Raw genomic sequence first — 25,565 nt, 5'->3', positions numbered from 1 at the left:
GATTGAGGTAGTATGTACATGTAGATATGGTTAAAGTGACTATGCATATATGATGAATAGAGAGTAGCAGTAGAGTAAAAGAGGGGTTGGTGGGTGGGACACAATGCAGATAGCCCGGTTAGCCAATGTGCGGGAACACTGGTTGGTCGGCCCAACTGAGGTAGTATGTACATGAATGTATAGTTAAAGTGACTATGCATATATGATAAACAGAGAGTAGCAGCAGCGTAAAAAGAGGGGTTGGGGGGACACACAATGCAAATAGTCTGGGTAGCCATTTGATTACCTGTTCAGGAGTCTTATGACTTGGGGGTAAAAACTGTTGAGAAGCCTTTTTGTCCTAAACTTGGCACTCTGGTACTGCTTGCCATGCGGTAGTAGAGAGAACAGTCTATGACTGGGGTGGCTGGGGTCTTTGACAATTTTTAGGGCCTTCCTCTGACACCGCCTGGTGTAGAGGTCCTGGATGGCAGGAAGCTTGGCCCCAGTGATGTACTGAGCCGTACGCGCTACCCTCTGTAGTGCCTTGCGGTCAGAGGCCGAGCAATTGCCATACCAGGCAGTGATGCAACCAGTCAGGATGCTCTCGATGTTCCAGCTGTAGAACCTTTTGAGAATCTGAGGACCCATGCCAAATCATTTTAGTTTCCTGAGGGGGAATAGGCTTTGCCGTGCCCTCTTCACAACTGTCTTGTTGTGTTTGGACCATTCTAGTTTGTTGTTGATGTGGACACCAAGAAACTTGAAGCTCTCAACCTGCTCCACTACAGCCCCGTCGATGAGAATTCCAAACTATTAGATTGGAATAGTAGTGTGAAATTGTGAAAACTATAACAATACACTTTTAGGTTACGAACTGTTTGAAAAGACCACCTGAAATTTCAGCCTGTTTTTGTGGGATGGAGTTTTGGCCTGCCTGGTGACATCAATTAATTATTAATTAATAGACCCATTATGAAAGAGAGTTCCAAACGTTTCTGCCAATAACAGCTAGTTTTCAGTTTTCCCCTCCCCACTCAGACCATTCCCAGACAGTCCTAGCAAAATTCTTGCTTGCGAAATTGCTCTTTGCAAAGGAGCTATTTTTGTATATTTTTGATCAATTTAATTGATCGCAGTAAGGTACTTAATTGTTACCCAGAAATGATTTGATTTTGAGATGAAAATGGTTGCTTTGAGCCTTTAAGGGATCCCATTAAAGAAAGATGGAATCCCCTGTGTTCTCTCTCCCTTATCTCTCTCTGCTACTCTCTCCCCTTATTTCCCCCCTCTCTCTTTCTGTCTCTCTTTCTCTTACTTTCCCTCACCCTCTATCTTCTTTTTTCTCGCTCTCCCCTTTTCTCTCTCTGAGTGTATGTATTCTCTGTGCCCCATGAGGCTGCAGTAATACAGTGAGGGAGATGAAAATGTGTGGTGTGTAACAGCCTGGAAAAGTAGTGTGTGAATGAGGAAGGCGAGCCCAGGAAGACAGAGGCAGAACAGAGGGAGGAGAGACATATTGCATCGTGGTCCATCGAGCTGTTCTCCTTCGTTCGTCCTGCATGTGTTCCATTGCCTCCCAGGGTTCTGTGATGTCTGGCCTCACTCTACGTAATGGAATCTGAGGCGCTATTGTCTCCGGCAGAGCTGTTTGGCTGTTTGGCTCAGGCCAATCTAGCAGGAGTTTGATTCCATTTAGCAGGGCTGGCTTTGATGGACAGCTCAACCTGAAAGCCCTGGGATTAAGGAACAGCAGCCATTTAGAAAGAGAAAGTACGAAGGTAGGCATTTGTTCGCGCAAGTAATGTATTTTGTAAAGTGGGAGTTTTCAGGTTGAAAGAAAAGAGTTCTTAAATGTATTCAGTCCAAATGTTGGCTGATCACAGAACAAACCCACTTCCATCTGAACTTTCTCCCAGAATCTCACATTTGTACAGACTTTCATTTCTTATGGAAAAAGTATAAGGAAGTTGTCTTTCTCTCTCATTTCACATATCCTGTACAAAAGAGCACCATCTTCATTTTATGATGCAAGCACTTTTATGGATAAAGTAAATAATACATTTTTCCTCACAGTTGGGTTGGTTCATTGATCAGAATGGGATTTTGTGCATTGATAAGATTCATTGTGATGATGACAGATCCCCTGTAAGCGACGGTAATGATTGTAATTGAACAGACACGGCTCCTACCTATGGTGCAGTATATATCACCCAGGATGCAATCTGCTCCTGTCCCTGCTCGCAGCATGCTTTTGTGGCAGCTGGCAGATGTGCAGGTAAGCGTGAGCGACATTGTGTGTGTGTGTGATTATTAAATGCTCCCAGTGTAGGCCTAGCATGGGGCCACTGTGAAGGGCTGCAAACTAACGCCACTGATAGAGCCTACACCAGTCACAGTCACAGTCACTGTCACAGTCACAGTCACAGCAGCACCCAGAGAAATACTACAGGATGTATGGGGAGTTAGACCTGTGGGACTAAAGACTGAAAGGGAAAGATGGAGGGTGGTTTGTTCTTTCTCTGCAGGTGAGTATTTGTGTCCGTGTGAGAGAAGATGGGTGTTGTTTTTTGTGTGTACCTGTCTCTCTCTCTCTCTCTCTCTCTCTCTCTCTCTCTCTCTCTCTCATTGAAGGCAGAGCCAGAGATCTCTCTGAGTATTGCGGTAGTGTGTTTGAGGTGATGGCTTTGTAACGAGAGCTCCAGGCTGCCACCGGTCAGGAGACTGTCTCAGAGGAGGACTGATGTCACTCAGGATCAGTGGACAATGCCCTGCTCAGGGGTGTTAGAGGATGACACGTATAATTCAATGTGTGTGTGTGGTGTAGTGTGTTTAGCTGTCTCTCTGTGTGTGTGTGTTTGGCTGTCTGTGTGTGTGTGTGTGTGTGTTTGGCTGTCTCTCTGTGTGTGTGTGTGTGTTTAGCTGTCTCTCTGTGTGTGTGTGTGTGTGTGTGTATGTGTGTTAGCAGACAAATTAATTCACTTATTGACACCACTGACACAACTCACTGACTTTGTAAAATGAACAATTGATCAGGCCCTCTCTCTTTCTCCCCCCTCTCTCCCATTCCTCTCTCTCTCTCTCTCCTTGGCCCGCCCGTTTGCACGCGTGGCACATTTGGCCATTAATACGTGTACGTGCTAGCCGGCACCAGCCTGGTTATTAGCAGCAGAGGGGCCTGAAATAACCAGGATGTTGGCCGTGAGTGTGCGGGCTTAGGGCCGAGGACTCATCCCCTCCTCTCTCCATGAGACAAGGCTCATTGATTGGTCTGGTCCATAGGCATATAGCACGTAGTCAGCTAGGTGGAGGAGTCAATGAGCCCAGTACATTCCTCACTGCTAAAGACCCAGGATTAGCTCAACTTCAGAGGGGCTGTGGCGCCGAGCATAGAAAATCAAACCTAGCTCCACATCAACTTTGTTTATTTTCCATTAATCATAATTTGGACACAAAGCACGATGAATTACTGCGGGTTATCGGGCGATTTGCCTGTCAGAGATTCTTTTGGCTTTGTTTGCTGTGAAGTTGCTCGATAGACTGCGGGCGGCTGGTCTCTCTCTCTCTCTCTCTCTCTCTCTCTCTCTCTCGCTCTCTCTCAATCAGTGATTCAGTGACTCACTGTTGAACATTCTCTCTGTATCTTTCATCACACCCTCTGTAATTCCAACTGCTCTTAGTCTACAATGGTTCACTGCCGCGCTCTGAACTTATAAACTTCTTGATCCTTCACCTCCATGGGGTGAGAACAAATTGAAGAGATGAGACAAGAGAGAGATAAAGAAAGACAAAAAATGAGAGAAGAGGTAGAGGCCAGAGAGAAAAGAGAGAGAGAGACATGAATAAGGTATTAATAAAAGGGGGAGGGGAGGGAAGGAAGGAAGGGGAATACAATCACTGCTCGTGGCACGATAAGAAAGAGTAGCAAATACGGGCATAAAGATTTCAGATGTTTATACAGTCTCCAAGCTGTCTACAGTGTAGGGGATGTATCCAAAGTGTCAACATAAAGGATGGGAGTCAGGTATTTGGACCCACTGCCTGTCTCCCATCCATCTCTGTGTCCTGAGGGACGCTGACTTTTAATGGTCTTTTATTGCTTTATTAGCGAGCGCTGGATTTATGGCGTGGGCCGTGACTCTGTCTGTCAGAGCGCTGTAGGAGCTGCTCTGATCTATGTCAGGCCACGCTGGCTGTCTGGGTTTAAAAGACGCCCTCGTAAAGAACACAGCAACAGAGCTGGGTATGGCTGGGCTGAGCTGGGGGTGGGGCTGCAGGCAGGTTGGCTCAGTGAGCTAATGTTTATTAGCCTGTTAGTGTCTGTGTCTGTTGTTCCATAAAGTATGGAGCAGTAGGGATCCATCGCTCCCACCTTCAACAGGAGAATACCCTCCATCCCTTCCAGCTAGCTGCTATCTGATTTGGGTTGCTGGCCTCGGAAATGGACTGTCATACCCAACCAGGGAAAGATACATGTAGGATGTTGTACACACCCTATCTCTATGCATGTGTAGTGTGTGTGTGTGTGTGTGTGTGTGTGTGTGTGTGTGTGTGTGTGTGTGTGTGTGTGTGTGTGTGTGTGTGTGTGTGTGTGTGTGTGTGTGTGTGTGTGTGTGTGTGTGTGTGCGTGTGTGCGTGCGTGCGTGCGTGCGTGCGTGTTGGCAGGGGGTCCAGACTCCCTGGAGCTGCTGGTAACCTGCTTGGCCACATGAAACATGCTAAGGGACTCTGGTCACGTTTGCTTTTCATCTTTGGTGCAGAAAAAGGCGGAGGGTGAAAAAAGAGAAAACCCTAAGAATAAAAACACAAAGACACACATCTGGTCGAGTCACTGGATCTGGGGGGCGGAGTCTCTGGCCTGTGCAACAGGCTCTGGATTGGACTTAAGTGCATGCCGATCAATTGTGCTGTAATGGTACCTCACCTTATCGTCCTCTCTGAGCTCTGCAGTCAATACCCGGAGAGGGGCACAGCAGGTAATGGCTCTGGAATCAGCCATTCTTCCCTTGTTCTGAGACATTTTTACACAGCCTGGGGGTGATACTAAATGAATAGCTTGTAGGTGTGAAGGAGTGTCTGCCAGCGGTGCCCCTTGACCTCTCTGGCAGCCCACACACAGCACAGACCAAGTCATCTAACTGAGGGAAGTTTTATATTCTATATTCTTTATTTAAATGAGCAGAGTAGATTACCCCAGTAGCACAGAACGACTCATTTAAGAAGCCATTAGCCCATTAAACTAGAGCAATGGCATTAGTATTAGTACTGGGAGTTAAGTTACGTCTTCAGGTCTCAGGCAGAGTTTGTCATTATGCATGCATAGTTCACTGAACCACCTCTGCTACATAGGCTGTATTCTTCTTATCTGCTAAGAACATTGGCTAGCTCTGTATAGTTAGACTGCACAGCAAAATTCTATCATTAATGAATACAAATGCAGTAAACCCTCACACTTTCTGTGCAACTACAGTTGTTGTTTTTTTAATCATTGATACATTTCTGGTGTGGAAGAGTTTGTGGTTATATCTGTGTTAGTCTAAGGAGGCTCTCACTAAACATTCAGCGTGGCCAAGGAGTAAAAAATAAAACATAGACTTTTTGAATCAGACAGCGATGTCTGAGAAAGATGAAATATTTTCAGATATAACGATTACTTCACCTCATGTGTTTATATTACCTCAACAGGGAATACACCACCATGTCTCTCTCTCTCTTTCTCTCTCACAAACAGGAATGTGTTGGAACCAGGAGGGAGCCAGACAAATTGGTCCTACATGATTATAAATAGCAGTGGGGAGATATTGAGTTTGGAGAAGACGGAGAGAAGGCAGAAATACTCATCAGCACTTACAGTAGATAGAGAGAGAGAAATGAAGAGAAAGAAGGAGTGAGAGAGAGACTGAGTGAGGAGAGAGAGACTGAGTGAGGAGAGAGAGACTGAGTGAGGAGAGAGAGACTGAGTGAGGAGAGAGAGACTGAGTGAGGAGAGAGAGACTGAGTGAGGAGAGAGACTGAGTGAGGAGAGAGACTGAGTGAGGAGAGAGAGACTGAGTGAGGAGAGAGACTGAGTGAGGAGAGAGAGACTGAGTGAGGAGAGAGACTTAGTGAGGAGAGAGAGACTGAGTGAGGAGAGAGACTGAATGAGGAGAGAGAGACTGAGTGAGGAGAGACTGAGTGAAGAGAGAGAGACTGAGTGAGGAGTGAGAGACTGAGTGAAGAGAGAGACTGAGTGAGGAGAGAGAGACTGAGTGAGGAGTGAGAGACTGAGTGAAGAGAGAGATTGAGTGAGGAGAGAGAGACAGTGAGGAGAGACTGAGTGAAGAGAGAGAGACTGAGTGAGGAGAGAGACTGAGTGAAGAGAGAGAGACTGAGTGAGGAGAGAGAGACTGAGTGAGGAGAGAGAGACTGAGTGAGGAGAGAGAGACTGAGTGAGGAGAGAGAGACTGAGTGAGGAAAGAGAGACTGAGTGAAGAGAGAGAGACTGAGTGAAGAGAGAGACTGATTGAGGAGAGAGATTGAGTGAGGAGAGAGAGATTGTGTGAGACAGAGAAAGAGGGAGGTCATGGTTCATAAATACCTGTTGTCCAGAGTGGTGGCTGGGCTGGACATTTTCTGCAATCCTGAGGAAAAGTGAAGAGAACAGCGTGTTGTAATGGGCTCTCAGCCAGATAAATGCACAGGACATTGAATCTCGCTGCTGGCCCCACCATAATTGTAATATTGTGCACATCTGTGGAAATGTGAAACGCTTTTAAGAAGCCTATACCGGCCTCTCTCTGTGCTGTTCATTTTCCTTATTTCTCAGGCCATGGAGACACCAGTTGTTTTACACAGATAGGGTTTTGTCTGTTTAGTGTCTAGTATCCTAAAGCCAGCACTGATGTGTCTCTGGACAATTTACTCTTAGAGCATTTATTGAAGAACACGGAGACTATGGACTGATGTGTTTATTAACCTTTATATTACTGTGAATGTTGTTGATGGGTATTGTCTTATACAACCACAGCAACAACCATGTGTCTGGCAATGGACAGGTGACATTTCAAGCTTCATTTTCAGAGAAACAACAACCTTTCCAATTGCCCCAGCTGCTGCTATACAAGCCTCTTCAGGATGGATCTGGGAGGAGACGTTGTCCATGCACAGTGTTCATGTTTAGTTGAATCCTTTGCCCACTGGGAAAACACTGGTTGAATCAACGTTGTTTCCACGTAATTTCAATTCAATGATGTTGAACCAACATGGAATAGACGTTGAAGTGAGGTCTGTGCCCGGTGGATGGTAATAGTCTTTTCTCTCCATCTAGAGGGAGTAGTGCTACTGCCAAGCCAAACAGCCCCACGATAGGTTTTACACTGAGTGTACAAAACATTACAGGGTAGTGCAGTATTTGTCATTCAAGTGATGTAATATCTTGTTCTAGGTGCAGTATTTGTCATTCAAGTGTGTTCCTTGGGTGTGATGTGTGCTGTGTGCATGTGTGTGCCTTGTGTTGTTTTCGTGTGTGTGCTTTGTGTTGTTTTCGTGTGTGTGTACAGGGACTGCTGACAGGTGATGGGCTTTGTGTTGTTTTCGTGTGTGTGTACAGGGACTGCTGACAGGTGATGGGCTTTGGATACAGGGCAAACAGATATATTTCTAACAGAGGTGGGATTTTACTGCATGTCAATGAGGCCCCTGTGTCACGCCTGTGAGATTACTGCATAAGCCAACGCATTACTACATAAGCCAACGCAAATCAACACAATCCCACCTTCAGTCCAAGAGAAGGAGAGAGAGAGAGACAGCGAGAGAGATGTGAAAAGAAAGATGGAGAGACAGAAGGTGAACAGAGAGAAAGAGAAACAGACAGAGAAAGACAGAGAAAGAGGGAGAGAGAGAGTGATAAACAGAGAGAAAGAGAAACAGACAGAGAAAGAGGGAGAGAGAGAGGGATAAACAGAGACAAAGAGAAACAGACAGAGAAAGACAGAGAAAGAGGGAGAGAGAGAGGGATAAACAGAGAGAAAGAGAAACAGACAGAGAAAGAGGGAGAGAGAGAGGGATAAACAGAGAGAAAGAGAAAAAGACAGAGAAAGAGGGAGAGAGAGAGGGATAAACAGAGAGAAAGAGAAACAGACAGAGAAAGACAGAGAAAGAGGGAGAGAGGGATAAAGTGAGCTGATCCCTCATCAGATAATGGTGAACTCTGCTGTGTGTATGAATGTGTGTGTGTTCCTGTGTGTTCCTGTGTGTATGTGTTCCTCTGTTGCGTTAGGGCTGTTCACTAATGCACTGCCAAACCTAACATTCCTCAACAGCTGACGCATGCAGCAGCTTAGACCCACACACACCTCTGCTATGTCTGCCGCATCTGCCCCAGATCATCTAGTGTGTGTGTGTGTGTGTGTGTGTGTGTGTGTGTGTGTGTGTGTGCGTGTGCGTGTGCGTGTGCGTGTGCGTGTGCGTGTGCGTGTGTGTGTGTGTGTGTGTGTGTGTGTGTGTGTGTGTGTACGTACGTCCGTGTTTGTGCTGATGGATGCATTTTAGATGTGTATTCTCACATGTTTGTGTTTGTACAGTTCAAACTGTGTGTGCGTGTGTGTGTGTATGTCTATGTGTTTGTTGAGAGGATGAACATTGAGTGTTATAAGAGACAGCAGGGTGATGTCAGTGTGTCTGACAGTACTCATTGTCCCCGTAGTCCTGAGGAGAATGAGGGGCATCTGGAGAAAGGGACAATGCAGAGCACATACACACACAGCATTGTGCTCATTTAATGAACGTGTCAGAGAAGTAAGCTGATAAAAATGCACACCGTGATCCTGCCTTTAGAAAGAGAATAGGAAATGTGCTACTGTGCTGTGGTGCAGCATGCGTAATCACCTCTCACAAACTACATATACACCTAACACACACTCATCTCTCACACATGCACACACTTACACACACAAACAAACTGTCCTGTACCTGGAGATACACACATAATTCTCATGTACACGCATACAAGGACACACAGATACAAGGACACACAGATACAAGGACACACGCATACAAGGACACACGCATACAAGGACACACGCATAAGAGGACACGCGCATACGAGGACACTCATATACGAGGACAGACATATACAAGGAAACACACATACAAGGACACTCGTATCTGAGGACACGCACATAGAACAATAAAAAATATCCATGTTTATAGAAAAATATATATTATTTTGGTATACTTTCCACAACATGTATTTCCTATACGTAGGATGCTTACATAAACTCTGTAGAGTACATACTGTCCCTGATTCCAACACACAGTCAGACTCAGAGCCACAGCTGTACAATAATCCTGTCATTCCTGGGTGACTGATCTCGCCACCTCTCATTCCCTCTCTCACCTCCCCTCCCCCATCTTTAACCTCACTCTTTCCTTGTCCTTCATCTGTGTACTCTTATTCTCTCCTCCTCCCTTCCCCTCTCTCTTCTCCTCTTTCTCTCCTCCTCCCTTCCCCACTCTCTTCTCCTCTTTCTCTCCTCCTCCCTTCCCCTCTCTCTTCTCCTCTTTCTTTCCTCCTCCCTTCCCCTCTCTCTTCTCCTCTTTCTCTCCTCCTCCCTTCCCCTCTCTCTTCTCCTCTTTCTCTCCTCCTCCTTTCTCCTGGCTTTCTTTGTACCTGTATCTTTACTCCTACCCTCTCATCTGGTTTTATTTTCCCATCCCTGCTTACCTAAAATCTGTCCTCTCTCTGTCTCTCTCTCTCTCCCTCCTTCTCTTTCCCTCTCTCTCTCCCCCCACCTCTATCCATATTTTTCTCTCCTTATCTCAGATTTTCTACCACTTTTCTGTCCCTCCCCCCTGTCTCCCACTCTGCCACATCTTCTCTCTCTTTGGGTGACCTGTGTTATCAGTGGTTTGTCTCTGGTCTTATCTCTAACTACTTGCACTAGCAGACGACTGTTTTATTGTCTGCTTTTATTCTACCTCAGAGAAGGTCTCCAATTACACCACCAGGGGGCAGAAGCATCACACTCAACGACTCACAGGAGAGGAGATCGTTTCAGGAACTGAATACTCCGCTACCTAACATGTACAATATTCCCAGGTGAATAAAACCATACTAATGAATTGAAATAATCCAGTAAAACATGAGAGACAAGTTGATAGTTGATCTGTTGTCAGGGTACTTAGGTTTAAGAACAGACTGCCAACACTGGGCCTGCTGGCTCTGTAAGAGGTCCGTATCACAGATACTGACACACTCGTTCACTGGGGTGCTGAAACACTGGGGTGTGTGTGTATGTGTGTGTGTGTGTACAGATACAGACATGTCGGAGTCTCCTGCAGTCTCCACTGCCATCTGAATGTACCCAACAAACAGTATGTGTGTGCGCGCGTGTGTGTTTTGACTTGTTTGAACTGAATGTTTGTGTATGAGATTATCTGTGCTTTAGTGTGTTTCTTATGTATGATACTCTCTCTCTCTCTGTGTGTGTGTGTGTGTGTGTGTGTGTGTGTGTGTGTGTGTGTGTGTGTGTGTGTGTGTGTGTGTGTGTGTGTGTGTGTGTGTGTGTGTGTGTGTGTGTGTGTGTGTGTGTGTGTGTGTGTGTGTGTGTGTGTGTGTGTGTGTGTGTGTGTGCATGTTTGGTATGTTTCTCTCTGTGTGTGAGCATTTGAGTTCTCTGCCTGCCTCTCTGCTGGACTCCTCTCTCTGAAGCTGTGTGTGATGTAGAGGGGATCACGTAGAGCCTGGGGGTAGGTGAGCCCACTGTAAACAATGAATCTGTGACAGAACCCTGGCCCTTACATCTCCTCTCCATCACCACGGGGCCCCCCATACAGCCCGCTACAGTAGGAAGGGACAGGGTCCGGAGCAGGGGAGGGGGGCTGGTGCTGGGACACACATAGGAGCCACTAGGGGACTCTCTCTCTGACTGCCCCCTCTGTACTCCCAGGGGCCGGTGCTGTATGAGAGGAGAAAGAGGAAGAGGTGGAGAACGTGTTTGCCATGACAGTGACCCTTATCTCATAGAGAATCCTACTCAGAGCAAGACTGACCAGAAAGGAGGACAGAGAGGACAGGAAGGTAAGACTGGTTCTATTTCATTGTCCTCTTCTTTTTGAAGTCCCCACTCTTCTCTTTCCTTTAAAACAGAGGAAAAGCTGATTTGTTTTATCCCCCCTTCTATCTCAGGATGAAGTTGTGGGGGAGCTCAGTGTGGCCTTTGCAAGTGGCCCTCCTTTTCGCCGTGGTGATGTTCTGCGGTTGCCCGGTGTCCACTGGCAGCCGTAACCATCGGGGACAGACAGGTACAGTAGGACCTGCTCTCGACCCAAACCCCACATGAGGTTAATTTGTTTTTCATTGAGGCCACATGTGTGCCTGGAGTCTGTCATTAAGCATGCCTCCTCAGTGACACTTCATTTGTCCCCATGACAGCACACTAGGATCTAGAAGGACCTGTTTCAGGGGCATGAAGGCGAACACCACGTCATTGGATAACATAGCCCACAGCAAATAACATTTTCAGTCATCTGCCAACTGTCACAAAATGTGTAATCTGAGATCCATTCGGGGTAGATAGACTGGTTAGTAGGCTATTATTTCTACACCATTTCCCTGTGCTTGACTCATAGACGGTTTAGTGCTACTGTAGGACATATAGACTAATGTAAGCGCTGCTTGTCTTAGTAGGAGAGTGTGAAAACTGGCTCAGTAATAATACTAATATACATAACTTCTCCTCTTACAACTGACCCCACCCTCCCTATTTCCATTACCACTCCCCTCAGAGGAAGACCCTGTCCAGGGCTAAAACACGTTCGCCACCCAACACTAATTGACACCCACAAGCTAATGCATTGTGATTTGCATAATTCATTACCATGGTTCCCCTCGTGGCCAAAAAAGTGACGAACACAACCCCATAAATATTTCAGGATGCCAAAGGGACAGTAGTGCTGAGTCAAACCTCTCCAGGGCATGCCCTCCACCTCCACTTCCCCCAGAGTCTCTGTTTCTCATTTAATTATGACTATTTCTTTAATTATCCTTCACCATTTTTTCTCTCTTCCTCAAGTTTTTGCCTGGGATGCAAGGTGACCTTTAGCTGGCACAGAAATGCCACAAGCATCCAGTGGCAGTGACTGATGCTATTAGTTTCTTTATGACAGAGGGAGCGGAGGCAGGCGCTGGTGAGGCGCTGTTTTCGGCGGTGGGGTGTGCACAGCGCTAATTGCAGTCCCAGTCTTTTGTGAAGGTCAGCTGGGGTCTCCTCTCCCCTCTGATTTCACACGCTGCTTTCCTTTCCCGACAACAGCAGCCAGACGACTCAGTTCCTACACTGCAGCGATTCATTAGAGCTTTTCTATTAATTGGGAGAAGTTTAGGACTTGTTTGCTTGAATGCTGTGTGTTATACAGAAGGACTTAGAAAATAGAAAATAATTGCTCAGGTGTTACGATCCACACATTAGTTTTCCTCAGTTTTTCAGTTAGTGTTACTGTTCTGTTATTTATAGTTTTGAATGCTGTGCCGTTTGTTCTGGTTCAATGTCCTGCTGTATCGCTGGTGGCCACATGGTGGCTCTGGAGGTTAAAAAAAATAGCCTACCTCACGGAAGTGCCTCTGTTTTTTCTCTCTCTCATTTACTCAATGTCATCAACAATGGCACTCTGTCGTTTTGACGGTGCACACCAGGAAACAGTTACACTAATAGGAACGGAGAGACTGAATCTATAACCATGGAGGGAAGATTTGACTGATGCTTGTCAGGGAGAATAGATAGGAAACATATAACAGCAGCTTTTTTCTTGTTTCATGTCAATGTTTGCAGGGCCATGAAAGACAGTCGACTCCGAGTCCACGTCTTTGTTTTCTCACAGTAATGGTCTCTCTCTCCCAACAACAGTATCTGCTTGTGTGCTTGTGTGGTACGTGGGCCTTCTGATTGTTCAATGCGCTGACCATGTAGATGTGGGATCTTAATTTAAGCCAGTTTTCTACAGCAGGAAAATAATCCAGCAGCAACAGGAAATATGAATTATTATGTGGATTATAGTTAATTAAAAATGTTGTAGTGGTTGATGCATTTTTCGTAAGGGAAAATGAAATCTGAAATTTAAAAGTGGAAATTAAAAAGCCACAAGCCTTTTTAAACCTCAAATAATCTATACGTTTTAAATGTCCTGCAACAGTGTGATCAAATTAAGATCCTACATCTGTACGCAGCGCACACGCACACGCACACACACTTTTAGTCCTCTATATACCATCAAACAAACTCTTATACTGCACACAGACAGATCACAGATAGGTGGCTGCAGGGTGCAGGTCTCTCAGGCCGAAAACCAATTTGTGTTGTGTTAGCTGTTTTTGGGCCCGAGCCCTGCCACAGTAGCTTTTGATCAAGGACAAGCTAGACCGGAAGTTAGGGGACACAGAGAAGCCAACACATCCACCCACCTGCCGGTGCTGCATTATGATTTCTCTGGGCATTCACCTTTTTAAAAGAGAGAAAACGGTTGACTTTGTCATCTTCACTTCAAACAGGACATGTATGGCAGCTATACTGTCCCCTGACATCATTACGCACCTCACTCTGGGCAGAGAGAGATGTTATTGCTGAGTGGGTGAGAGTGTCTCTCCTCTTTTCTCTGGGAGCCTGAGTTTTAGCCTCAACTTATCAAAGTCAATGAGCCCACAACTAGACATATACACCTCACTGCAAATTCACCTTCAGCAGACCAGAACCTCGCTCCAATACTGGCGTATCCGCTGAGTGAAGATGCACCACAATCACCCTAAACATGGTTATCTCCCTCTTATAAGGGACTAATATTGCATATCTCTTGGGTAATTACCATAGTAAAAGATAATGTCTGAGCTCAGGGAGCTAAGAGCTGATACAGTATCAAACTCCTTGGCTTTGTTCAACATGTATGTTATTGTAACACATTGAAATGTGTCCAAGTAGCTGCTCCAGTTATGATATAAGGGCTTCAGACAAGCTACACTTGACAGTGTGAGTGGAGTTCGAATTAGAAGTGCTTCCTCTGTGTGTGAGAGAGTGTGTGTTTTCCTCCTTGACAAACACTGCTTTGCGGTCACAGTGGGTGGGTTTTATTGGGGATAGATTTGCGTATAAATGAGGTGCCTGCACAGGACCACTCAGCCGTACAAACAACCTGTTAGATTAGCATAAATCTGTGGACGGGGCCTGATTTCGGCCTGTTAAACACAGATAATGTCAGCCTGATTGATGGGCTGTGTCGGATAGGAGCGTTCACAGCCGAGGAGAGGAGAGGGGAGAGGAGAGGAGGAGAGGAGGAGGGTGGGATTGCAGGATATGGTGGTGGGGTGTGGTGTGAGGTGGGGGAAAGGAGAGAGGTGGGGTGGAGATCGAAGGATAGGGGAGGAGAGAGGAGAGGAGGAGGGGGTGGGAGTGCAGGATACAAAGGTGGGGTGTGGTGGGAGGTGGGGGAGAGGAGATGGAAGAGAGGGGTTGAAAGTGGAGAGAAGAAGGGTGCAGGGATAGGAGGGGATTTGTATTTTATTTTATTTTACCTTTATTTAACGAGGCAAGTCAGTTAAGAACAAATTCTTATTTTCAATGACGGCCTAGGAACAGTGGGTTAACTGCCTTGTTCAGGGGCAGAAATGAATCAGTAGAAGGTGGAAAACAAGGGAGATGGTAAAGAGAGAGGGGTTAGAGGTGTGGAAGAGGAGGATGTGGACAGTGACAGGGGGAATGGGGAAGATAATAGTATCTACTCTAAAAGGGTTACTTTATGTGAAAGACAACGTAAAAATGTGAGGCCGTGGAGACATTTTGTGTCATTACTCCATTTCACCAGAGCAAATATATCCAGACTTATTCTGTTTACTGAAAACATAGAGACATTTTCTAAATCATTCTGATTTCATTCATTCAGGTCCTCATCAGCTCCATTGTTTAATTAGTTTAGGTGTAGCTCATGTTGTTGTGCTGCGGGTCTGTGTGATGTCAACATTGACTGAGCTCCCTCAGACAGAGACAGCAAATGTCTGGCCTTTCGCAGCAGACATGCAAGTCGGTTATTGACAGGGGAAGACAGGCTTTTTGATAAATTGCACAATTCTGTCTGTCAGAATACATCAGTCGGCTGGCTGCTCCATCAGTTCAAAGGAGCACTGCTTAGTTTGCCACCAAGCAAACACTTGTCTGGTTGTCACAGGAATGTAAATGTATTTTTATTTCAGCCTGAGCGGAGGTTTATTACATTAAGACTGCCATTACACCACTTTGCGATCCTGAACAAGACGGTTTAAGAAGAGCACTGAGACATTAGATCCACTGCTCTCAGATACTGTTCGTATTTCTCTGACTCAAGCCAATGCCCCAGAATCATCTTTACAGATCAGGGACAGTAAGATAAGACATTGCTTTATGGTTACAGCAGTGATTCATACAAAGATATGAATAATATTTTATTTGTCACATACTTCTTAAACAACAGGTGTAGACTAACAGTGAAATGTGTGGTTACGGGCCCTTCCCAACAATGCAGAGGGAAAAATGATAACACAAGGAATAAATACACAATGAGTAATGATAACTTGGCTATATACACCGGGTACCATTACCGACTGGATGTGCATTCGTACGAGGTAATTGATTTAGATATGTACATGTACATACATGTACATAAAGTGACTAGGCAACAGCATAGATGATAAACAGTAGCAGCAATGTATGTGATAAGTCAAAAGAGTGCAAAAATGGTCAATGCAGATAATGAAATACTTAACTAAATAGCTACACGGACTAACTATTTAGCAGTATTATGGCTTGGGGGTACCCTCTGTAGCACTTTGCGGTCGGATGTCAAACAGGTGACATACCAAGCGTGATGCAGCCAGTCAAGAGGCTCTCAATATTTCAGCTGTACAACTTTTTGAGGATCTGAGGGCCCGTGCCAAAACATTTCAACTTTTCATGAGGGGGAAGAGGAATTGTTGTGCCTTCTTCACGACTGTGTTGGTGCGTGTGGAACATGATAATTCCTTAGTGATTTGGAAACCGAGGAACTTAAAGCTCTCGACCCGCTCCATTACAGCCCCGTCGATGTGCATTTGGGCATGCTCGGCACTCTATTTCCTGTAGTCGACGATCAGCTCCTTTATCTTACTGATGTTGAGGGAGAGGTTGTTGTCCTGGCCCCACACTGCCAGATCACTGACCTCCTCCCTATTGGCTGTCTCATCGTCGTCAGTGATCAGGCCAACCACCGTTGTGTCATCAGCAAATTTAATGATGGTGTTGGAGTCATGGCGGCCCCGCAGTCGTGGGTGAACAGGGAGTACAGGAGAGGACTAAGCACGCACCCCTGAGAGAGCCCCCGTGTTGAGGGTCAACATGGTGGATGTGTTGTTGCCTATCTTCACTAACTGGGGGCGGCCCGTCAGGAAGTCCAGGATCCACTTGCAGAGGGAGGTGTTCAGTCCCAGGGTCCTGAGCTTAGCGATGAGATTGGAGGGGACTATGGTGTTGAACACTGAGCAGCATTCTCACGTAGGTATTCCTTTTGTCCAGGTGGGAGAAGGCAGTGTGGAGTGAAATAAAGATTGCGTAATCCTGGGATCTGTTTTTACATTTTTTGTCATTTAGCAGACGCTCTTATCCAGAGCGACTTATAGTAGTGAATGCATACATTTCATACATTTTTATTTTATACTGGTCCCCCGTGGGAATCAAACCCACAACCCTGGTGTTGCAAACACCATGCTCTACCAACTGAGCCACAAGGGACTACATCTGGCGCCGTGGCCTTGAGAATGTTAACCTGTTTTAAAGGATTTACTCACGTCACCTATGGAGAGCGAGATCACACAGTCGACTTTCCTTTCCTAAAACATGTTTCTCTTTTAAGTCGGATCCAGACTCATACAGTATAGATTGGTGGATGAGGAAAATACTGTAGAGAAAAATGAATGGAGAAATTGAGAGAGACACATGGAGAGAGCGCGAGACAGACACACACACACAAAGAGACAGACAGACAGACAGACAGACAGACAGACAGACAGACAGACAGACAGACAGACAGACAGACAGACAGACAGACAGACAGACAGACAGACAGACAGACAGACAGACAGACAGACAGACAGACAGCGAGACAGACAGACTGAGAGAGAGAGACAGACAGACAGAGAGAGAGCGAGCGAGAGAGACAGACAGATAGACAGACAGACTGACAGAGAGAGAGAGACAGAGAGAGACAGACAGACAGACAGACTGACAGAGAGACAGACTGACAGAGAGAGAGAGAGAGAGACAGAGAGAGACAGACAGCGAGAGAGAGAGATGCTGCTCTGTGTTTAGAGGACTTCTGCCCCTGTGACCTCATTATGCCACCAGGAGGCAGCGTGCTCTTTGTTCTCCTTACTGCCTGTGACAGAGCCCTCCGCCTCCCCAGCTTCCTGAATCTCTCTCTCTCCCTATCTCTCTAGCGCACACACACACACACACACACACACACACACACACACACACACACACACACACACACACACACACACACACACACACACACACACACACACACACACACACACTCTCTCTCTCTCTCTCTCTCTCTCTCTACTCCACTTTACCTGTGGTAGAAAAAAACAAGATTGTTTTTCAGATGGGGCACTAGCTATTCCTTCTTTACCCAGGCATTGGTATGCAGACTGTGGTACAGGATGCTACACTAACAAGGGGATTGTTTTTGAAGGGAATTTTGTGTTTGAGATAGATGTGAGAAATGGGATGGCGTGTGTGTGTGTGTGTGTGTGTGTGCTTGTGTGTGTGTGTGTGTGTGTGTGTGTGTGTGTGTGTGTGTGTGTGTGTGTGTGTGTTGTGTGTGTGTGTGTGTGTGTGTGTGTGTGTGTGTGTGTGTGTGTGTGTGTGTGTGTGTGTGTGTGTGTGAGCATCTATAGGTGTAATCCGCCAGCTCCTTGTGCCTCTGGGGAGATTGGGACAGAGGACTGAGGAAAATGAAAACAGAGGGATGATGGCGGAGGAGTGCCCTCAGAGCGAGGGATCATTGAGAGGGCTTTCTGGAGAAGAGAACAAACAAACCTTAAATCAGGAAAGATGAGAGGGGCCATGGCCTGTCGAAATAGAACCTTCTATATAGTGTGCATGTGTGTGTTTGTGTGTGTTAGGAAGGTTACTCTGCTCATTCAACTCAGGGTTAAGCAGGAAATGATTTGAACTTTATACAAAGTGGTGTGAAATCTCACTTTACCATAGTTGTAACATACTGTAAATGGATTCATATTGAACATGTACAGACAGTTTGCATCCCACACTCAAACATTTGCCTCTGTCGTACTCCCACATAAATGTGTTGAAACATTGTGTACGGACTACTGTAAAACCACACAAAACATCTGGGTAGAAATCTAAACGGCTAAAAGTAATATTCATCAATAAGAAATAGCCACGTGAGAGTTAAATCCAGGGAGTGAAACAGAAGGCTAAAGTTGTTAGGGAGTTTTATAAAATAATTTGTAACCAATGGCAGGTTGTGAGCATGTTGATAAATATTTAAATGTTACAGTTTCGTTATCCTTATACAGTACATACAAGGACAAGTCATCAGAAATAGAGGTATTGTAAACCAGTTGGCTACTGTGAAAACATATCATGGTGTTGTATACCATTTCTGACCCATGCAACATTGTAAAAGATCACCTTTTCTACGTGACTTGTCAACTGATAATATATCCCCTGTCTCTCTGCTTGACATTCATCAGCTTACAGTGTATCAATGAAATTCAGATAATGAGTGGAATATATTAAATACAACCCAGGTATTTCAGCAGCGCATTGTACACTACAATATCATTCCAAATGATAGCACATAGAGTGACTCTTTACACTTTGTAACTGATAATGATGTAGAATGATGATGTAGTATTTACAGCCACATCTATATATGATTTGGTTTCCCTTCAACATAAAATTGCTACATTTATGAAGTAGAAATATAGAAATGTACAGTGTTCAGCAGTTATCAAACTAAATGCATTAACTAGGCACTACATAATGGCTCAGTAGTTATCCGTTTTTAGTAGTTTGATTAGGTGATAGTTCATTGTATTGTTAACAAATGACAAGAAAATCATATCAAAAGTAGTCTAAATTGACTACTATATCGCATTTTGAAAGCAGATACTTACAGTAAATTGATCATGTATCCAAATTGAAAGATCTATTTTTATTGCAGTGAACAAGTTACTTTGTGAATTTGTTTGTGCTTAGTCAGTTGAAAATATGCTTACACTCTCCTATGGCTTCCCCGTAGGAGAGCCCTCTTTGGTTCCAAAGAGAACACTTTTTTGTTCCATGTAGAACCCTATGTGGAAAGGGTCCTACATGGAATCCAAAAGGGTTCTACCTGGAACCAAAAATGGTTCTTCACAGGGTTCTCCTATGGGGACAGCCAAAGAACCATGTTAGGTTCTAGATAGCACCTTTTTTGCTAAGAATGTAGAGTTTTTAAACACAAGCAATTTTGCGCTTAGAATTGTTAAAATGCACCACATACTGGTGAAAATTGCACCAAAGTTATTAAAAAAAGCTGTACTATGACTAAGAAAAACTTTTGGTTTGATTATATCCTCATTTAAATAACGTTAGTAGAATTTTCTTTAGAAGATAACCCTGCACACAATGAAAGGTCAGGCTTTTAATGTTAATGATGCTGTTGAGCTGAGAAAGGACCTGGGTGTCGGCATAACTGCAGTTACTCTTATATTGAAATTGAAACTGTCTGCCTCTTTAGAATAATTCCTTGTGTTTATACAACTGTAAATAATTCAACAGTTTTTTTCTATTGTAAAAACTCTGAATACTCAATGTGTGGTTTTGTCCATTATTGTATTTTGATAGAAGTGGCTGTTTTTAAGTGCAAATATTGAAATACTACTGCACCAGCAACCACATTGAACAATGTTATATGTTATTTCTCTCTCTCTCTCTCTCTCTCTCTCTCTCTCTCTCTCTCTCTCTCTCTCTCTCTCTCTCTCTCTCTCTCTCTCTCTCTCTCTCTCTCTCTCTCTCTCTCTCTCTCTCTCTCTCAGCCTCCTACCAGGTGAAGCAGGGGACGTGTGAGGTGGTGGCCATCCACCGCTGTTGTAATAAGAACAAGATTGAGGAGCGTTCTCAGACCGTCAAGTGCTCCTGTTTCCCAGGCCAGGTCGCTGGCACAACCAGAACCAGGCCCTCCTGTGTGGAAGGTAAACATACATTGTGTGGGTGTGTGTGTGAAGATCACACCAGAGCTGTGTTTGAAGGTCTTGATGAATTCACCTCACAGCCAGACACAGGAAGCTGGCACGAGCTTGAATAGTCTCACAAAGTGCTTTAGCTCTCTACTTCATGATAAAGTGGGTCTGTATTTCTCTGTTGTGCACAGTAGTCTGTCCCCCATCCTGTCTTTAGTATATCATGTAACATTAAAGGTTAGGGCCACAGCAGACTAATGCAGGTACTGGAGGATTATTCTGCACTGTTGCGGGAAATATACTACATCTGTCAGCCTGATGTTTAAAAGGAATTTAATTTGGGAAAACATTCCATTTCACATCTATTCAAGCCTTTCCACCATATACCAGATGTTCATAGAAGAAATCTCTTGCACTTTGTCATATCACTAGACTCAACATTGTTGGATTATGTTAAAACAAATAAGACCCTGCACTATCAAGAAATATTATATTTATTTATAAAAAAGATTGCGGGAAAAGGTGTGTGTGTGTGTGTTTGTTGATGTGTGTGGAAGGGGGTTGTATGTGTATGTGAGAGAGACGGATGGATTGATGGAAAAATGGAGCGAGATTAAGTTATGAATGGGATGGAGTTGTTTTAGCGATGCTAGTGAGAGAAAACCCAGGGATCATTTTGATCGAACTTCCATTGCCGTCTGTTGGCTCTGAGGGTTTCTGCCCTGGAGGGAGAGACAGAGCCACTGAGTGGCCATGTCCGAATACCCATATGTACGTCCTAAATAGTAGATATAAACACAACAGCTCTTTTTTCATTAAACTATTTGTTCTTTCCATGATATTTAAAAACGTTGTTAGTTAAAACAGTACAAAACAATTGATCTCAAACAACATAGTCAAGCTTAACGTTGCACGCAGGCTACGCCTGATTTAGAAGGACCTCATGATTTACCTACTATTTACCAAAACAGTTTCATCTATATTTTTTGTAGCTGTCTATTTACTATCACAAACCGATGCTGGCACTAAGACCGCAATCAATGAGCTGTATAGGGCCGTAAGCAAACAAGAAGATGCACATCAAGAGGCAGTGCTCCTAGTGGCCATTGATTTTAATGCAGGGAAACTGAAATCCATTTCAGCAATTGTTTTCCATCATGTCACCTGTGCAAATAGAGGTGACAAAACTCTAGATCACCTTTACTGCACACATAGAGACACATACAAAGCTCTCCCTCGCTCTCAATTTGGCAAATCTGACTGTAACTATATCCTCCTGATTCCTGCTTACAGGCAAAAACTCAAACAGGAAGTACCAGTGGGAGTGGTCAGATGATGCGGATGCTAAATTACAGGACTTTATCACTAGAAAAGAAAAGCACACGCTTTTTCAGTTCTGCCCACACATTTTCTGTAAGATTGAGGTCAGGGCTTGTGATGGCCACTACAATAACTTGACCTTGTTGTCCTTAAGCCATTTTGCCACAACTTTGGAAGTATGCTTGGGGTCATTGTCCATTTGGAAGACCCATTTGCGACCAAGCTTTAACTTCCTGACTGATGTCTTGAGATGTTGCTTCAATATATCCACAGAATTTTCCATCCTCATGATGCCATCTATTTTGTGAAATGCACCAGTCCCTCCTGCAGCAAAGCACCACCACAACATGATGCTGCCACCCCCGTGCTACACGGTTGGGATGGTGTTCTTTTGGCTTGCAAGCCTCCCCCTTTTTCCTCCAAACATACTGTAACAATGGCCATTATGGCCAAACAGTTCTAATTTTGTTTCATCAGACCAGAGGACATTTCTCCAAAAAGTATGATTTTTGTCCCCATGTGCAGTGCAAACCGTAGTCGGGCTTTTCTTATGGCAGTTTTGGAGCAGTGGCTTCTTCCTTGCTCAGTGGCCTTTCAGGTTATGTCTATATGGGACTTGTTTTACTGTGGATATAGATACTTTTGTACCTGTTTTCTCCAGCATCTTCACAAGATCCTTTGCTGTTGTTCTGGGATTGATTTGCACTTTTCCCACCAAAGTACGTTCATCTCTAGGAGACAGAACGCGTCTCCTCCTGACCGGTATGACAGCTGCGTGGTCCCATGGTGTTTATACTTGCGTACTATTGTTTGTACAGATGAACGTGGTACCTTCAGGTGTTTGGAAATTGCTCCCAAGGATGAACCAGACTTGTGGAGGTCTACACATTTTTTTCTGAGGTCTTGGCTGATTTATTTAGATTTTCCCATGATTTCAAGCAAAGAGGCACTGAGTTTGAAGGTAGGCCTTGAAATACATCAACAGGTACACCTCCAATTGACTCAAATTATGTAATTTAGCCTATCAGAAGCTTCTGAAGCCATAATATAATTTTCTGAAATTTTCCAACCTGTTCATCTTAGTGTACACTTCTGACCCACTGGAATTGTGATACAGTGAATGATAAGTGAAATAATCTGTTTGTAAACAATTGTTGGAAAAATTACTTGCGTCATGCACAAAGTAGATGTCCTAACCAACTTGCCAAAACTCTAGTTTGTTTACAAGAAATTTGTGGAGTGGTTGAAAAAGTTGTTTTAATGACTCCAACCTAAGTGTATGTAAACTTCTGACTCCAACTGTATATATATACTGTATATATATATTTTTGTTTGTTTGTTTTTGTTTGTATGTATGTGTTGGGCTTTTCGCTACACCTGCAATAACATCTGCTAAATATGTGTATGTGACCAATCATTTATTTTATAGATTGTTTGTTTGTATGTGTTGTGCTTTAGCTAAGATTATTCTTTACAAAGTCAAGTATATTTGTCCAATTGTTCTTTGACTAGCACCATTCATTCTCGCTGTCGATAATTCTAATGTTATAACTCCCAATAGTAACTGTAACCACTGGTGAATTGGGATAGAGTGGGGAGATTGCCAACATATTTTTGTTTTGCGTCAGTGCTGCCTGCCTGCGAGAAGTAATCGTCTCTGATTGATTGAGAGATTCAAGGAGCTATCATCGTTAAGTAACAGCAGATGTATCACATTGAATTTTGACATTCATACACTTCTAAATTCATTTTGTAAGTTTGTCCCAGAAACTTTTTGGTCTAATTACGTCTTTATTCATGATATCCATGCATTTAGTAAAAAATTTTATAAGGTGTTTGTCTGCCTCTGTTTTTGCCGTATTGGCTTATCCAATCCAAACTTCTTCTTAACTAAGCTATCTACAAGGTTTTGGTAAACTATGATAAATTCTGTGACCACCTAATGCCTTGAGTAATGAATGCCTGCTTACATCACATTGAGCGATAGGCTACTCATTCGGTACAAGAGCTATTAGGAATAGAGAGAGGAGAGGGGAATAGAGAGAGAAGAGGGGAAGAGAGAGAGGAGAGGGGAAGAGAGAGAGGAGAGGGGAAGAGAGAGAGGAGAGGGGAATAGAGAGAGCAGAGGGGAAGAGAGAGAGGAAGAGATAGAGGAGAGGGGAAGAGAGAGAGGAGAGGGGAAGAGAGAGAGGAGAGGGGCAGAGAGAGAGGAGAGGGGAAGAGAGAGAGAGAGGAGAGGGGGAAGAGAGAGAGGAAGAGAGAGAGAGGAGAAGAGAGAGAGGCCAGTCGAACTGATGCCAGTGGAGATACATGAATTGTGCAAGAAGGGAACAGTGAAAACAGAGCGATGTCTTAATAAAACATGTGGGTAATTCATATATTAATCTATTGTTCATAGCCCTATGCTGCCATATGACCTGAGCATGTGCTATGCAAGTCAGAGACAAAAAATCTCCGCTGGAGAAAGATTTAGATTGGCCTATCATAAACATAAATTAAAATGTGATGTCAGCAATCAGCATAATCACACTAAAATGTCTAATGGTTGTACATGTCATCTTCATCATATGCTATTATCGCATAGCTGTCTATCCCCCTTAAAACTTTCCTTGTCAATTAATTTGATAGGCTACATTGTTTTAGCATTATCCTATAGGCCGATAGGTTTTTAATGGCCAACATTTTTAGGAAAGGATAACTGTGACTCATTTCAGGAAACTAGCTGTATGTCGGGCGTCACTACTTCACAGGAGTGCCATTTGAACGTAAACTTTTTTTTAAATCAAAATGCGTTTTTTTTGGGCAGTAATGCCTTCTGGAACATATGAACTTTCATGTGCCTTATTTTTGTATTTAATTTTTTATCAAACCTTTATTTAACTGGGCAAGACAGTTAAGAACACATTTTTATTTTACATTGATGGCCAACCCTGGCCAAACCGCCCCCTAACCAGACGACGCTGGGCCAATTGTGCACCGCCCTATGGGACTCCCGATCACGAGCGCGGGATCAAACCAGGATCTGTAGTCTGTAGTGATGCCTTTAGCACTGAGATGCAGTACCTTAGACCGCTGCGCCACTAGACTTAATAACAAACTTGTATGCAATCTGTAAATACAAATAAATTGTTAAATTACGAGCCTAATTAGTTTAGCCACAGAAAAAGTCAGGAACCTTCCCGCTAGCCATGATTGCCTGATAAAATGGGCAGGCTAGACATGCTGAGAGATGAGTTCAGATTGGTCTACCATGTAGCGCGCTTCTGTCTATCACATGAGCTGGTCAGTATTTGTCGGTAATCTTTTCTAATGTTGCTTTAAAAAATATATATCATGTAGTAGAACTGCAAAGGTGTTGCTCTCCACTTTCTGGAGGACCGAGTTATGAAATCAGTTGAATGAACGGTGGAATTCGACTATGATAGCTAAGGAGATGGAGAAAATTCTGGCATTTGATTGCAAATATGCAGACAAAGTCGAAAAGAGACACACAGAAGGCTGTTGTATAAAACACCTGTCTCCGAATTACATCTTCAAATTAAGCCAACCATGGAATCCGTGACAGAGCGGGAGAAGCGTCCTTCCATGTATACGGGTAAGATAGTCTAGCTAGCTACATTTTCAGATTTTACACGATTCTAATTTTGTCAGAAAGTTATTTTAATTTCGAGTTAAAGCGTACTGCTAGCTAGCTAGCTAATGTTAGCTGGCTTGCTAGTTAGCTAACATTATGTGTATGATCTGTGTAGTAATATTATTTGTAGCTCAGAGCCATTTGCATTGCTAGTTATAGCCTAATGTTAGCTAGCTAACATTGACATGGTTGGTTAGCTACCTGCAGATTCATGCATGGTAGTAATGTTATGAGTTGGGATTATGGTTAATTGTTTAGCTAGCTAGCTACATGTCTAAACAAAAGACTCCACTATGAAAGTAACCATTTTAATAGAATGTCCATGATGTCACTGCGACAACTGTCGATAGACATAGCTGGTAAATTCGCTTTGGCTATCTACTCTGATTTTAGAGCACT

General features: G+C 44.1%; 1 protein-coding gene across 1 annotated transcript in view; it reads left to right on the top strand.

Annotated features, from left to right (window-relative positions):
• LOC106565834 (chemokine-like protein TAFA-4) overlaps positions 1-25,565 on the top strand; it is a 42,821-nt gene that overhangs the window by 3,818 nt on the left and 13,438 nt on the right. Inside the window, exons 2-4 of the mRNA XM_014133402.2 lie at positions 10,908-11,038; positions 11,147-11,262; positions 20,069-20,224. Of these exons, the coding sequence (XP_013988877.1) occupies positions 11,148-11,262; positions 20,069-20,224 (271 nt within the window). The 5' untranslated portion in view covers positions 10,908-11,038; position 11,147. The remainder of the gene's footprint in view (positions 1-10,907; positions 11,039-11,146; positions 11,263-20,068; positions 20,225-25,565) is intronic.

This window comes from Salmo salar, chromosome ssa12, assembly GCF_905237065.1.
Source record: "Salmo salar chromosome ssa12, Ssal_v3.1, whole genome shotgun sequence".
Classification (NCBI taxonomy): domain Eukaryota; kingdom Metazoa; phylum Chordata; class Actinopteri; order Salmoniformes; family Salmonidae; genus Salmo; species Salmo salar.
This window is presented reverse-complemented; position numbering and strand designations above follow the sequence as displayed.